At 40.8% G+C, this 16,797-nt stretch overlaps 2 protein-coding genes across 2 annotated transcripts in view; one reads left to right on the top strand and one right to left on the bottom strand.

Annotated features, from left to right (window-relative positions):
* ipo7 (importin 7) overlaps nucleotides 1-5,434 on the bottom strand; it is a 52,205-nt gene extending 46,771 nt beyond the window's left edge. The window contains exons 1-2 of the mRNA XM_020533446.2: nucleotides 5,018-5,434; nucleotides 675-756 (exon numbers count right to left, since the gene is read on the bottom strand). Of these exons, the coding sequence (XP_020389035.1) occupies nucleotides 675-756; nucleotides 5,018-5,101 (166 nt within the window). The 5' untranslated portion in view covers nucleotides 5,102-5,434. The remainder of the gene's footprint in view (nucleotides 1-674; nucleotides 757-5,017) is intronic.
* A 5,749-nt stretch (nucleotides 5,435-11,183) lies between these two features.
* Nucleotides 11,184-16,797, top strand: part of LOC125485247 (transmembrane protein 41B-like) — a 14,582-nt gene continuing 8,968 nt past the window's right edge. The window contains exons 1-2 of the mRNA XM_048607195.1: nucleotides 11,184-11,450; nucleotides 16,259-16,376. Coding sequence (XP_048463152.1) covers nucleotides 11,360-11,450; nucleotides 16,259-16,376 — 209 coding nt within the window. The 5' untranslated portion in view covers nucleotides 11,184-11,359. The remainder of the gene's footprint in view (nucleotides 11,451-16,258; nucleotides 16,377-16,797) is intronic.

A 16,797-nucleotide genomic window follows, 5' to 3' on the forward strand; every position in this document is an offset into this window, starting at 1 on the left:
AAGTGTCAGAGAATCACACACAATTAAAAAGCTAGAAAGTTAAGAGCTTATTTTGAAAGTAGCTAACTCAAAAGGGGACAATGGTAGATGTAAGAAACTTGAAGTGATAATATTTTTCAACTGAAAATGAGAAGTCAGATTTAAGAGAAAAAATAAAACAACATAATTAGAACAGAAACTGAAAAAAAATAAGCAGGCTGGCAAAAGGAGGAGGCAAATTAGAATACTTAAAAATGTTATGGTAACATTTTGCCAGTTAAATGTTTATATTAAACCAATAAAGCTAAAATTGATAGTTACTAGCTAAATTACTTTATCCACCCTTATTTCAACTTGTCTATTTTCCACAATTGCAGTCTGCTGGATAAAAAGCAAAATGTCATAAGTAGTGGGACATGGAATTGTCTCAAAGTTCTTCCTCCCTCTCTCTTTCCCATCCACTAATTCTTATATGTTTTGAATGGCAGGACATTTACTTGCATTTTCATACTTTCAAATTATTTATTAATCAATGATACAGCATGCAGATCTAAGTGTGGCAAACAGTGATGCTACATCAAAAAAAAATCACCTAGAAGCAATGTACCAGCATCAAGGAAGCATATATTCAACCACATATATGGAAGGCCTAATTCAAGAGCTGTCTTGTACAATGTTCTGAGACAATCACTTACCTGCTTGTCTCACAGGCAAGTCCAATTGGTCTGACATTGTAATTTGAAGCAGAGTTGATACAAACGTAACAGCTTTGTTGGCCTGTAATGTACACAGATGAAAAATCGATTAAATATATATATATATAATATACACACACACAAAAAAGTGACAGCTGCTTTAAAAATTTAAATACAGATTACAGTTCCTTATTAAGGCAAGGAGTCAGTGATGAGAAACATTTCTGGTGCAGTCAACAGATGTCAAAAAGTTCTCCTACCATGCCTAGTTATACCACAAAGCTACCCTTATTTTGGTCCATCTTGTAATGTGCCAGAGCCTTAGTACATAGCAATTTTAGATATGCATGCAATACCAGCATGAATCTTCTCCCTCCAAGTTTCAGTTATGACTTTAGTTAATACAGCTGAGGCAACTCACTGCTGAATGTTGGACAATTACAGAGTCAGAGTTTGACAGCACGGGAACAGACACTTTGGTCCAACTTGCCTACACTGGTCACACATCCCAATGTGATCTAGTCCCATTTGCCAGCATTTGGCCTATTCATATACCTGTTCCTATTCATATACCAATCCAGATGCCTTTAAATGTTGAACTTGGACCCGCCTCCATCACTTCCTCTGGCGACTCATTCCATACACGTACCACCTTCTGCGTGAAAAAGTTACTCCTCAGGTCCAAAAATGAAGCCTTCACCACCCTGTCTACCTGCGATTCCATTTTCAAGGCACTACGCACCTGTACCCCTAGGTCTGCGTGTTTGGAAACACACTTCAGGACCCAACCATTATTTGTACAAGTCTTGCCTTACCAAAACGCAACACCTCATTTATCTAACTTAAACTACATCTGCCACTCGCTGGCCCATTGCCCATCTGATCAATACTCAGACAATCACCTTCACTGTCCAATACACCACCTATTTTGGTGTCATCTGCAAACTTACTAACCATGCCTCCTAAATTCACATCCAAATCAATTATAGAAATGACAAAAGCAGTACAGCCAGCACTGATCCTTGTGGCACACCACTGGTCATAGGCTTCCAGTCTAAAAAGCAACTCTCTACTACAACCCTGTATCTCCTACCTTCAAGCCGATTTGGTATCCAGTTGGCTAGCTTCCCACAGATCCCATGTGATCCACCTTACTAACCAGGCTACCATGTGGAACTTTGTCAAACGCTTTACATACTACAAATTCCTTCCCAAGATCTAGACTGCTATTGTGCAAACTCATTTCACACAGGATTTTCACTGCCAAGTTATTTCCCTCCCAGTTTATTTTGAGATGAACATTTCAAGGGATGAAAGAACAGTGTGCAATGTGCAACACTCAATCATCCAATATAAGTTCTTGATTTCTCTCAATGCAATGACAACTTTCTCCTGTGCAAAATGTTAGAAACAAACTCCTTGAAGTGTTGGTAGTTGCACATCCAGTTTTCTTTTTTCACTTAAAAGGTGCTAATCCTCGTTAGAGAATGTTTTACAACAATCAGATCTCACGCACTGTCAAGTGGTCATTAATTATGCATAAATATTAGCGAACTATTCAACAATGGACAACATTCTTCAGATGCTACCCACACTGCGTAAAAGGGGTTTCTGAACAGCAAATATCAAGTTCAATCAGTACTCAATGTAAATAGTATATTGCTTGAGGCCAGCTATACCAGGACCAAATTAATCTAAAAGCAAACTATAGTAGACTGGACCTGAAGCAGAAAATGCTAGAATCACATCAGCCAGCACCTGCGCAGAAAGCAAACAAGTTAATCTTCAAGGTGCAGACTCTTTACAAGTCTGAAAAATTGAGGCATTACATGCAGATTAATAAGAATAGAAATAAACTGAAGAGACAAATTGTAAGTGCATACCCACAGATATGTGGATCTTAGAGAAATAGCGCCATGGAAAACCAAAAACCATATTGGAATTTGGTTTGTAAAAGACATCATAGCTGAAGTACGAACTTGCTGAAATCAATCTCCATACTCAACATGTTTTTTTTTTTTTAAAAAGTCTAATCCTTCAGAACATAATTCTTGCAAAATGCACTTTCAGTAAATCCGTAGACACGGATGACAACTGTCAAAATACTGTGGGATTATATCTGGAAATGGGGGGGTGGAGAAAGATTTGTCATTTTCAGCTTAACATACACTGCACTATGTCTGGTTCCTTGAGCAGACACTTCCAACTCAGTCCCATATAGGTACAGCAATCACGAGTACAATTAACCTAAATAGTTAATCTTAAAAAGTTAAATTATTGCTGCAAATGAAAATTAGGATAGAGTTTTATGGGCCTGCTTTAGCCAATTTGCTGCTATCATGGAATCTTTGTCCTAAGTTAAACGGCTCTTAGAGCTGGAGAAGTTCGTGAACCACTTATCATTGCCTTCCTAAATATCTTGTGGAAAAATAAAAGCAGAAATACCCACCACATGTGGCATCATACTAATTTGACAAATGTTTCCACTGATTCATGCTTTAACAGAGGACATGAAATTATTTTAGTTCCTGTCCCAGATTCTCAGAAGATTTATTTTATTTTGTTTTGAAAAGGTATTCCACTGCATATTTTGATTTTACTGGCTCATGAAGCTGGCAGCATAGCCATATAATGTGAAAATATTTTTCAGAAATCAATGATGATAGAAATCAAATTACAACTGTTCCAGAAAAGACACTCCATTCTTTGTGGAAAACTCAAGGCAAAGCAGAACACAGGTCAGATAGTTATGGTTTCAGGTCAGACTCAAAACAACGGTTCCAAATACCCAGATGTACAATAGGGTGGATAATGAAAGTAAGACTCAATGTTCCGAAGTCGAGAGTCAAAAACTAAATGCTGTAGCATTTACACCAAGCGTATAAACACTTCATTCAAAACGGTGACATCATATGCTGGGGCCTAGTTTAATATCATAACTTTTATCAAAACCTTGAATCAACATACAGGCAGAGTAGGAACAAAGAACTTAAGAGGAAAGGGAAAAATTTCAAGGCTCCTACCCCTTGTCACTACAGATAGGAAACATCTGATGCTTGTAGGCTCTCACTGTCAAGGTTCATACAAATACTGTGTTAAGGTTATCGCACTTGCTACCTGATCCCATTAAAAAGATAGATACCCCATGGTACAATAATCAACAAGCATTCACTGTGAAGGCTTCAATTGTTGAACAGCTGCTTGAACAAGTACCAAAAGAGGACAGCATCAACGACAGAATAAAACACCTTTGCAAAAGAATGGAGAAAAGTAGCAAAGTGGAGAAAAAGGTTATCTCCAAACATTACAACTTTCCTAAGTTTATTGAGAACAGTGTATTGAGAACAGAATAGACATGACAATGAAGAACTCTGGAAAACTGTCCTCCATTATATACAAAAGTTATCAGGAACAAAACAAATCTGCTGGCATAGTTAACATTATCAAGTTGGAGTTTATTAAAAAAAATTACTTGAATATTGAAATCCAGCTTTCTCAAGTGTAGTAGCAAAATATACAGGAATCGTTTTGTGACAAATTAATTGTCGCATTCTCAACCAGGTCTACGCAAATTGAGATTTTCCATTTGTTCCATCCCCTGCCATAAGGTCGGTGACACGCGTGCCAACATTATCGCTGAAGACTAGCGCTTTTTAAAATCAGTGCGGAGGTCATACCAAGTTCCATGCATCCCCTACTCGCAAAACAAAGAATCATATTCTAAAGCCCCCTGTCAGACACGATTTTGCAATAGTTAAAGCGGAACAAAAATACGGTTGGGGGGCAGGAGGGGGAGAATTTAAGATATAAACAAGGTTAAAACACGCTTAAAATAGATTTTGAACTTTTGAGAAAAGAACATTATACTTGAACACGAGTCACAATTGCATTAGCTTTACAAATTAGAACGATGAGGGGTTGTGCTTCTATGGCCCAGAGATGAATATTTTACCCGCATTCCCGCTCTGCACACATCATAAAGTTCGCAATCTACTTGATGCATGAACAAAAAAAGCTCGACATTAGTCGCCTGGCAAGGATACAAACTCAGGCGGACGCATTAACTATCAGTCTAACATGACTAGTCAGGAGAGAGTAATATTCTGAGTGTGAGGGGTAGAGGTCATTATATTGGCTCCAAGAACATTGGGAACCGTTACGTGCGATGTTAGGCGTGAGAAACGCAAAACACTAACATGTCCGCTGGCAGCAGGCGGCCCTGGAGCGGACACGGCGCTAAAGGCGAGGGGAGGCCCGGCCACCAGCGGCCCTGAGTTTTGGGATTTCACTCTTCGACGCACGTCAACACCTAAAAAGGCCTGGGCTACAATTAATTCTGTTACCTCGTTGAGCTGTCGCTCAGCCGCCTCCCTCAGCGCAGGGTCCATGGTGCCCCTCAGGGCCTCGATAATTTTAGTTGGATCCATTGGAAGTTTCTCCGCCGCGCTCTCGAAGACAATCGACGTTTGATTAAAAAATAAGAAGTCTGGCCTTTTCCCCTTCTCTCAATTTATTTTTGAATTATATAACCGGGTCTGGTGGTTGCTGGGCCGCCTCTCAGCGAGCGGCCGATGCGCACATGGAAGCTGCGCTTCAACAGCAGCCGGCGCCAAAGGAAGAGCGTCGCGCGCCGAGCCCGGATACACCAGCGCAAGACTTCCCGTCATCAGCCGGCCGGCCGGCCCGCTCACCACCTTCCGCTTCCGCCAACCAACACAACCTGCCCGCGCAGGGCCACCTGGGAAATGTAGTTCTCCCCGACACGAGTGGAAATTGTCATCTGCAAGTCGCGATTTCCACGTAGACTTGTTACTACTTTATCACGACTGGGTTGATACCAGCCAAAAAAATTTACTCACACCCTGATCAATTTCTCATTAAAACCCACTTGATTAGACTTGTGACAATTGGCCAAAGTTTGCCTCTTATTTTTAATATGAAGTGGAGCGGCTCCTGCTGGGAAATGTATTGAAATCTACCGATGATATTATTGGATTAAACTCCTTGTTGAGTTTTGATAGTTGAATAAACTGGCTTAGATTAATTCTTAGGGATGTGGGTCATTGCTGCCAAGACCAGCATCCATCACCTATCTCCAACTGCCCCTAGGAAGAAGGGGTTGAACCAGTCCCTTGAACCGCTACAGTACAAGTAGTGAAGATACACACAATATTTTTAAATATAGAGTTTCAGGATTTTGGGCCAACATTGGCGAAGCAATGGCAATATATTTCCAAGTCAGAATGGTGCGAACCTGGAAACCAAAGTTGACTGTTCAGAACAGCGTACAGTCCAAACACAGCATATTTGAGAAGAAGCCTCAAAGTCAAACTCTTCTCTTTGAGAAGAGTTTCTGCAGTGCCACATTGTGATGAGACACAGTGCGTGCCTGGTGGAGAGAATTAACCATTTCTAAGTAAAAATGGTGGCCACGAATAAAGTGTTGGTTGCTTCTCTTTGAAATGAGAGATGTGGCTTGATATTTGTATGTATTGGCCGTACACCCAATACAGAGTTGAGGAACGAATTTAAGTAAACCAAAACTAAGTTTCTAATTGCCCTTGTCCTGGCTGTCAAAAGTCATACAAAACTGCAGTTATTTATTCATTTGACATATGATAAAAACTCACATTTAATTACATTATTTTCTATGTTTCCAGCTACATTTGTGTCACCATTGACTCAGTGGTAGCAGTGAAGAAACTAATTCATTCAAAAGTTAATTCGGAGTTCGATCACATAATGCAGGTTAGGGTTGTTCAGCCTTCTTGTGGGATTCCAGCAAGATAAGGTTATCCACAACAGTAAATGTGAATTTCAGGGGAAAACAGAATTCCAAAGAAATTGATAATTATAAGTTTTTGTTTTAATCGTTCATTTCAAAGTGGCAAGCAGCATGGGGAAAGAAAACAAACAGCAGTTGCTGGAAAAGCCCAGCAGGTCTGGCAGCATCTGTGAGGAAAGATCAGAGTTAAAGTTTCAGGTCTGGTGACCTTTCTGCAGAACCATTCTGAGGAAGGGTTGTTGCTGACAGATCAAGGTTCACCAGTCCTGATGAAGGGTCTAGGCCCGAAACGTCGACTCTCCTGCTCCTCTGATGCTGCCTGACCAGCTGCGTTCCTTCAGCTCCACACTGCATCGACTCTGACTCCAGCATCTGCACTTCTAGCTCTCTCCGAGTGACTAATCTTGGTTCGCAGCCAGTAACGCACATTGTGAGCTGGCTTTGGTGGTAATTGCACAAAGGTGCATGAAGAAAGCTGGTTGCTAGGGTTTCCTAATCTCTAAACCTGCTATGCAGATAGGTTTTTGAGGAAGGAAGAGGATGTGAACACTGGCTATATGTCTTGCTCACTCACCAGCCAATCAATCATTCACCCCCAGCCAGCTGCCTGTCCCAGGTCATGCTAATGCTGCAATTGCACTTCCCATTACCTCCCTGTTTCTTCAGCATTCATTTCTGGGGTCACAAAGCCTGTTTCCCTGCATGCAAACGCCTTTTTGAATGAAAAAAAACTTCTTCTGCTGCTGGAAGTCTGCTCCTTGCCTTTTCAGAAGATCAAGCTGCATTGGTAAACCATGGATGGCCTGGAAATATGGCCAATAATTGAACTTAAGAGTGTTTAAGTTTAGTTCCTTGTGGCTGGAAGCATGTCCAAAGCTGGTCCCACTATGTTAAAATTCCCTCCTAGGCTGTCAGAATTCTCCTCATCACTCATTGCCTGGGAAGTGAGATAAACAAATAGCTGCTAATCGTCTGATAATGTTCCTGCTAACCAACAGACGACCCTCATTATCCATCCCCTTCCACACATGCACACACACCATAGTGCCATGACTTGCTAATAAATCTTGATCTGTCAGCAACAAATATGGAAGGGAAATGGGCTCTGGAGGCGCAGCTCCATTCAAAATCTTCGAATTACTCTTAACTGGATTTTAAACACAGATTCTTTGGATCACAAAGGATCCTGGCTGTGGGCAGCCTGTTGGACAAGCATTATTTAGGCTAAAACTTCAGTGAAATGCATAGATAGATATACAGTATCAGAGATATTAGTTTTCTGATGAAACATTAATTTGCAACCTTATTCATCCTATGGTGAATGTGCTGTGTGATGAGATGAACACAAAGCCTAACGAGGACTGGTAATGAGATGGGCACCTCTTACAACTTGCTTCCTACTAGTGTGTGGGATGTGAGATGTTCAGTGAAATTTCATGAAATGTTTTTGATATTGCAGCTTTATGCCTCTTAAAGGGCCTGATGTCCTTTAAGACCCCCTCAATTCTGAATTGGTGGTACACCTACAGTTTATTTACCAATGCGCTGTGCTGGAAGATAGTTATCAACGTTTTGCTCTGCATGGGACATATCTCACAACGGTTCTGAACCCAGTATTGCACTGGCGTATCAGTGTGGCTTTAATGCTGAAGTGTCTGGAGTTTGAAACCACAACAATCTTACTCAGAGTCAAAAGCATTACTACAAGCAGCTGAAATGATTAACTTTTGTGGACAAATACAAAAGAAAACACTGATATAGAATTGAATATACAAATATAATACTATTTTAATATTTGGGAATGATATAAATCCTCGATATTAAATTTTATGTTAACAAAATAGGTATAAAATACGAAAGGGGAGCTTAGATACAATATCCATAACTAAATGGCAAACCCATTTCATGCCTGACCCCCAAGCTCATTCTTTAAGGAATCTACTTTATTTGTGTACGTGATCTAAACTAAAACACCAGATGATCATTGGGTTTGTGGTAATCCAGGGGCAGGCTGGAGTCAGGTGAAATTTCTGTATGCATACACCATCACAACTCTGTTCTTCCGAACTAAAACATAGAAACACAGAATATAGGGGCAAGGGTCAGCCATTTGATCCTTTGAGCCTGCTCCACCATTCAATGTGATCACGGCTGATCATCCAACTCCCTCTTCCCACTTTCTCCCCACATCCTTTGATCCCTTTAGTCCTAAGAACTATATCTGCATCTTTCATTAAAGTCTTCAATGTTTTGGCCTCAACAGTTTCCTGTGACAGAGCGTTCCACAGGTTCATCATTCTCTGGGTGAAGAAATTCCCACTCATCTCTGTCCTAAAGTGCCTACTTGTTATCCTTAGTCTGTGACCCATGGTTCTGCACTCCTTGGTTAACAAGAATATCTTTCCTGCATCTACCCTGTCTAATCCAATTAGAATTTTATACGTTTCTATAAGGTTATTTATATCTGTAATATTTCTCATTCTTGTAAACTCTCATGAATATAGTGCTAATCAATTCAGCCTGTCCACGTATATCAGTCCTGCCATTCCAGGAATCAGTCTGATAAACCTTCTTTGCACACCTTCAATAGCCATATTCCAGAATATCCTGCCACAGACAAGGACACTAAAACTGCACAAAACTCCAGACGTGGTCTTACCAATGCCCTGTACAGTTATAGCAAGACATTCCTGCTTCCAAACTCCAATTCGAATCCTGACACTATTAATCACAAAGGAAACAAGCCAAGTTCAGTAACTACAGACAAGTGAATTTAATATCAGCGATGGGAAAATCACTAGATTTAATAAAGAATAAGTCAGCACTTGTAGAACTTTATTATTGGGTGTACATCAGCATAATATTGTGCAAGGCAGATCATGTCTAACAAACACACAACAGGATTCTTTGACTGACATGGTGAAGAAAGAAGTATCAAGACATGCAAAAATCATTTTGTTTTCCTCTGGTGCTCTGACTTTTGTTTTAAAATTCCTGATTTGCCTTCAAAAGTGCTGGTAGTGTGTCTTTACCTTGAACTACTGGTGTCCATTCATGATGTTGTTCCCAAAATGGTAATAATTATAAAACAATTACATCAACCCAACAATGATGTAAAAAGGGGAACAGATGGTCAATACATGATTGTATGCTTGGATGGGAGACTGGATGTAATAATTTCCATTACATTACTAATGTCTTAGTGGCAGAAATTGAAAGGAGAGAGGTGCTATTGAAGTAATATTTCTGACTTATTGCATTATCAGATGGCATATCCTGGAAGCTACATATCTGAAAACGCAAGATCCTGTTTTTTGCAAACAGAAATAATATGCATCTGTTTCAATTCTACAAAGTAAGCGACAGACATCAAAATTCCCTTGTACTCTTACTCAAAGTTTTTATAAACTTTATAATAGTGGCAGCAGTTTTTTCCATATCATTTACAATGGTTTGTGATTAGTATTCACAGTAAAGAGCTTACCAAACAGGTACAAATGAAATGTCATGATACTGAATATTAGTGCAAATTTTCGATGCTCTATCTTGGCATAATTGGATTACCCTTGTGACAGACTATTGGATCCAAATGCAATTGGTTTGCTAGCTTGCATGATGCACTCCTAGTATTTTCAAAGATAACTTACAGTTTCAGAGCCACTTCTGTACATGTCGTTCACCTAGTAAGCTAACACTTCATGACTGCTAGTCACCTGCTGTCATCCTAGTCCTTAACTCATGACCATAGTCAGCTCTTAAAACAATAACAAAACTGCCTTTTTGTTTAGTCTAGGTGGCATACAGTGGTCAGTTTCCATAGTGAACCAATAGCTATGTATGTGATTGTGATACCAAACACTAGAACAAGTGTTTTGTGATCTAATTTTCAATAATTGGATTCTGTTTTCCAATAGACTTTTAGACCCAAATGCAATTGGCTTGTCATCTTGCATAATATATATTTCCAGCCCTTTCTGGGATGCATTAACTTCCAGAATTGTCTGAATATTCTTGAACAGCATGCGCTGACAGTATTTGTTTGAGTGATTCAAACACATGCTGCTGTCCTCGTACTATACATAAGGGGCATCGTTCCTTAAGGGTTCTCTTAATGATACCACGTTGTTGGAAATATTTAATATGTATGGTTATAGGACGTTAAAAATCTGAGACGTACCTGCAGGCTTCCTTGTCTTGGGAGTGGGCATGTGTCATATATTTCCAAATTTGCCTAGATCATGATGGATTCCATAACTTGAATATACAGAATCAAAAGAGTTGATTTGATCAAGTCATTTGGCAGTTTTTTTGCTGTTGAAAATGATTTAAATTGTTAAACCAATTTACATTCAAAAATTCCGAGCTGTCGCAAGGAAAATTTGTCCTGCCTCAACACTGTACTCCTCCCATTCCTCTTCTAAAGACGATTTCTTGTTGCGTTGTACATGTGTTCACCGACCTGGTGTCTTATTAATATGAATATATTTCATTAATAACCATGGGTCCAAAGAGTCAAATAAGGATTCAATATATCAAGTTTAGCAAAACTTGCCAGGTTCTTACTATCTCTGAGGAAGTTAGGGGTTAGGTTTGGACGCCAGCATTTTCGGATGATTCCAAATATTTAATTAATTCTTTATAATATAAAACATACCATTATATAAATAAACTACATAAATACATAATTTTTTTTCTAATTGGAGATAGCGTGGGGACCCTGCACATGTAGTTGCACCGCCAGTCCGCAGCGGCGCTAGAGGTCTTGACGCGGTCGTTGCATGGATGGTCTTTACCCTTGCACATGCGCATTGTTGTCTGAAGGTGAAAGTGCAGAGGGACTGGACTGTGACCGGCGTTTTCTCTCGCCGGTTTGTTCATTTGTTCTTTACGGTGCAGAGAAATGGCCACGAAGAATAGTGGTGTAGTCGTGAGGCGATCCGGTGTGAATAATGCTGCCCAAGAAAAAACGGTGAACAGCGAAACTACTAAAGGTAACGAGGGTGGGGAAGAATCGTGTCCAGGGGAGAGAAGTTGCCATTATCGTGTTATGAGGGTGAATATACAACATAAGATAGGATCATACAACACCGGAACAGACCCTTCGGCCCAAGATGTTTGTGCCGACCATGATGCTATTCTAAATTAATCCCAGCTGCTTGCACATAGAGCTCAGAGTTCGCCGAGAAGATATTTTTCTGGTCGGAACGAGGGGTGGAGAGAATTTGAATCATCGAGATGAGGTTTCTAAGGTTTGAGTGAGTTTCATCAGTGGTTTGGCTGAGACAAGGGGCGAAGATGAGAAAAGTTACGAAGTAGATCTTTTTTTTCTGGGTTTGGAGTCAAAAAGAAAACTGTGACAAGTCTATGCAGTTTATGGTAATGGCTGTAAAAATGATGGCTCTGATCTTCCGAGAAAACAAGGTGCAGAGCTGGATGAACACAGCAGGCCAAGCAGCATCATTGGAGCAGATCTTCCTGTTGTTTAACTGAAATAGATGCAAACAGTCTGATAATACAGTGGTCAGGAGATGTGTGGTTGTGAGTTTGATGTTGCTCTGCGAACATTTGAAGGCTTACCCCACGTCATCGAATTATGTTGCGGAAGAGCAGTATGAACAGAGGAAAGAAGAAAGAAAGGCATGCATTTAAAAGTCATCAGATATCGACCTTCAGATGTAGCATGTTAAGTACTGTATGTTTAAAGTAAGAACAAAGAAAATTACAGCACGGGAACAGGCCCTTCGGCCCTCCAAGCCTGCGCTGATCCAGATCCTCTATCTAAACCTGTCGCCTATTTTCCAAGGATCTGTATCCCTCTGCTCCCTGCCCATTCATGTATCTGTCTAGATGCATCTTAAATGACGCTATCGTGCACGCCTCTACCACCTCCGCTGCCAACGCGTTCCAGGCACCCACCGCTCTCTGCGTAAAGAACTTTCCACGCATATCTCCCTTAAACTTTTCCCCTCTCACCTTGAAATCGTGACCCCTAGTAATTGAGTCCCCCAGTAATTGTTTCATGTGTAAAATGCAATAACTACTTTGTAGGAGCATGGTCTGACAAATAATATCTTGATAATCTACAGGTCATCTGTTCTTGCAATGTTAATTTTTTTAAAAAATTCACATGTTGTTGCCTAGCCAATATTTTTGCCTGTCACTATTTGCCGTTGAGAAGGTTGTGGTGAGCTACTGCAATCCACCTGCTGTGGGTTAACCCATAATGCCATTTGGGAGGGAATTCCAGGATTTTGACCCAGTGACGGTGAAGGAACGGTATCGTATTTCTAAGTCTGGATGGTGAATGACTTGGAGGGGACCTTATAGTTGGTGGTGTACCCATAAACCTGCAGCCTTTGTCCTTCTAGATGGAAGTGGCTGTAGGTTTGGAAGGTGTTGTCTAAGAATCTTTAGATTTCTGCAATACGTCTTGTCGATAGTCTACACTGCTGCTACTGAGCATCAATGGACGAAGTGGATGTTTGTGGATGTGGTCCCAGTCAAGCACATTGCTTTGTCCTGATTGGTGTCAAGCTTCCTGAAGGTTGTTGGAACTGCACCCATCCAGACAGGTGGAGAGTATTCCATCACACTCCTGATTTGTGCCTTGTAGGTGGTAGAAAGGCTTCGAGTAGTCAGGAGGTGAGTTACTTGCCACAGCATTTCTGGCCTCTGATCTGTTGTAGCCAACGTGTTTATGTGGCAAGACCAGTTGAGCTTAGGGTCAATGGTAACCCGAAGGATGTTAATAGTGGGGGATTCAGTGATGGTAACACCATTGAATATCAGGGAGTGATGGTTAGATTGAATCTTATTGATGATGGTCATAGCCTGGCATTTAGGTTCTACAAATGTTACTTGCCATTTGCCAGCCCAAGCCTCGATATTGTCCAGATGTTGTTGTGCTTGAACATGAACTGGTTCAGTATCTGAGGAGTCACAAATGGCGCTGAACATTGTACGATCATCAACAAACATTCCCACTCTGACCTTTGAGTTGCAGATCATGCTGGAGTACAGTTCTGCTGCTGTTAATGGCCACCAGTGCCTCATGGATGCCCGGTCTTGAGTTGTTAGATCTGTTTGAAGTCTGTCCCATTTCGCATGGTGATAGTGCCACACAACACATTGGAGATTATTTTCAATGTGAAATTGAGACTTTGTTTTCACAAGGACTGTGCAGTGGTGACTCTTATGGATATTGTTTTGGACAGATGTATCTGCAGCTGGCAGTTTGGTAAGGGTGAGATCAAGTAAGTTTTCTCCCTCTCATAGGTTCCCTCACTAGCTGCTGCAGACCCAGGCTAGAAGCTATGCCCTTTAGGACCTGACCAGCTCAATTAGTAGTGCTGCTGCCGAGCCACTGTTGGTGGTGGACGTTGAAATCCCCACCCAGAATATATTTTACACCCTTGCCACCCTCAGTGCTTCCTCCAAGTGTTACTTAACATGGAGGAGTACCGATTCATCAATGAAAGGATGGCAGTATGTTGTAACCAGGATTGAGGAATAAATATTGACCAGGGCACTGTTGACAATTTCCTTGCTCTTCTTCAAAGAGTATTAACGGATTGTTATGCCCACCTGGGAGTACGAGCCAGACCTCCGTTTAATATGTTATCAGAAAGATTGTATCTCTAGCAGTGTAGTTACTCCCATAGTACTTCAGTGTCATGACAGCTTAGATTTTTGTGCTGTGATGAAATCTGCCTTTGAGGGATTGTTCTGTTGTGTTTCTCTTGATCAGAGGTGTTGTAAGCCTGGTGATGAGGTGTCTGCTCCATTGAAAGCAGTGTAAATAGCTTTGGGCTTTTTTTGAAAATTAGACAAAAGGAACATGAGTGAATGGAGTCAGGCTCACACAGACCCAGGATTTTAGTTTGCTTTCAGTTGTTGAAGTTGGTGTTTGAGTTGAGGCTGTTAGATACAACTGTTTCTCTGCTGCTGCAAAAACTTAAGTTCTCTCCCTGTTGCTAAATTCATTCTGTTGATGCTCCTTCTGGACTGGAGGAAACAACAAATGAAGGAAATCTATTTTGCTGAAGTTAGGGTGTGTTTGTGGAACACTGCTATATGGGAACAGTTGATTGGCAGTTGTTAAATAATATATTATTTTTTTCAGTATTTCAGTAAAGTTAAAATTATGCCAATTCTTTGTTTGCATTTTAACTGCGGTGTAAGAATAAAGTGTGTTTTGCTTAAACCAAGTAGTTTGATTAATCGAATCATCTCTCAAACGCAGCACCTTACACTTGCCTTTAAATAAGATAAAAGTTAGTGTCTAGGCTATCTCCTTGGTTTGGTCTCATCCATAACGAGTGCACAACTCTGTAGTGGATCTTAAGCTCACAGCTTTCTGACTTGGAGCAGAGAGTGCTACTATGATTGAAAATGGGCAAAGAAGGACTATTATTGTTGGAACAGAAGCCCTTGGACAAGATACTTTGCCTACAGTTAGGTATGCGTGGAAACAGTTCAAGAAGATCAACCACTGCCTTCTCAAGACTGATAGTAAATACAATCCTTACCATTGGTGCCCATTTCCTAAGCATGGATTGAAAAATAGTTGAACAGATATCTGAATTGTAAAGGCAAATATATAAATGAAAACTTTGCATTTCTCAGATATGAGGATGGGGGTGGTGGGGGTCAGTGAGAGGGTTTAAAGGCAATAGTTAACCACTTGCCTTTTTTCTCTTCCAAGCTATGTTTTCTCATGATTCCGGATTAGTGGGTGATTTGGCTGAGGTGAGTGAAGCTCTGGTGATGAATGCTTAAACCGGTTGTACACTTAAATCTGTGCTTGGAGATGTTCATAATAAAGATGGTATAAGATTAGAGCGGCTGAAGTAGTTGTAGGGGAGGCAATGGCATTGTGGTGTTATTGCTGGACTGTTAATCCAGAGACCCAGGTAATGTCCTGGGGACCCGGGTTCGAATCCTGCCATGGGAGATGGTGGACTTTAAAATCAGTAAAAAAAATCTGGAATTAAGAATCTAATGATGACCACGAATCCATTGTCGATTGTTGGAAAAACCCGTCTGGTTCGCCAATGTCCATTAGGAAGGAAACTGCCATCCTTACCTGGTCTGGCCTACATGTCACTCCAGACCAACAGCAATGTGGTTGATTCTTAACTGCACTGGGCAATTAGGAATGGGCAATAAATGCTATATAGCAGCGATGCCCTCAAAAGGGCATTAATGAATGAATAAAGGAAGAATGAGGATAAGGTGGTGAGTATGGAGAAATTGAGGAGACTAAGTTCAAAGTTGAGTTGTTAAGGGAAGATGTGATGGAAAATGTGATTGCAATGTAAAGACTTGTGAAAGAATGAAGGAAGGATATCCTGATGAGAAATATGGCAGGCAACAACAATTTTTAAAGTAGTTAATCAGTGGATTGAACCAAGGTGAAGTGCGCAAAGTAGAAAATGAAAGCTTGCCACACTGAAAAGAACTTGAAATCAATATCAAATTTGGTCGTCTAGATGGTTAAGATGTGCTTCCGAATAATGTCAACAGTGCAGGTTTGGTTTTGGTCAGGCTTGGGTGGCAATGGGACCTGCCTCCTCGCCCTACCCTTCCATATGGAAGGCAAAGGTAAACTAGCAATGACAAAAACTGCTGAGGAACATGGCTTGAAGTGAATCATCAGCAGACAATGTGCCAAGCACCTGCCTTCAAGTAGAGCACATGTGGAATGGAATGGAGTTGTCACAGATGTTATCCCTTTAAGGCTAGTTAATTCTAATGGTCCTGAATTTTTCTACTAATGACCACTATTTTGTGTTTTAAGGGACAACATCATTGGAAGAAGGATCAGCCCGGATGTCTATCTTAATTCTTCTTTCTACCTTCCTCTCAGCTGCTTTTGTAATGTACCTAGTGTACAGGAATTTCCCAGAGCTTGATGAGTAAGTATGTGTATAATTGAAATTAAAAAAAGTAATTCTGGACTGTTGTTTTTTATTTTAATTGTTCAACTGATTGAGGCACAACTAGTCGACAGCATGTCAGAGTAATGTCTTGCTCTTCCAACCGTAGCGCTGTATCTTTAATATCCAAGTGTATAAGCAAACAGTTTCTTTTGCACCAAACTAGATCTGTTTTACAGTTTAAACAATGCACAGCTGCAGACTACAGTGTGGTGCTGGATGAACACAGCAGGCCAAGCAGCATCATAGGAGCAGAGAGGCTGACGTTTCGGGCCTAGACCCTTCATCAGAAAAGGGGGAGGGGAAGGGGGTTTTGAAATAAATAGGGAGAGAGTGGGAGGCGGATAGAAGAGGGATAGAGGAGAGGATAGGTGGAGAGGAAACAAACAGGTCGAAGAGG

This window comes from Rhincodon typus, chromosome 17, assembly GCF_021869965.1.
Source record: "Rhincodon typus isolate 14 chromosome 17, sRhiTyp1.1, whole genome shotgun sequence".
NCBI classification, from domain to species: Eukaryota; Metazoa; Chordata; class Chondrichthyes; order Orectolobiformes; family Rhincodontidae; genus Rhincodon; species Rhincodon typus.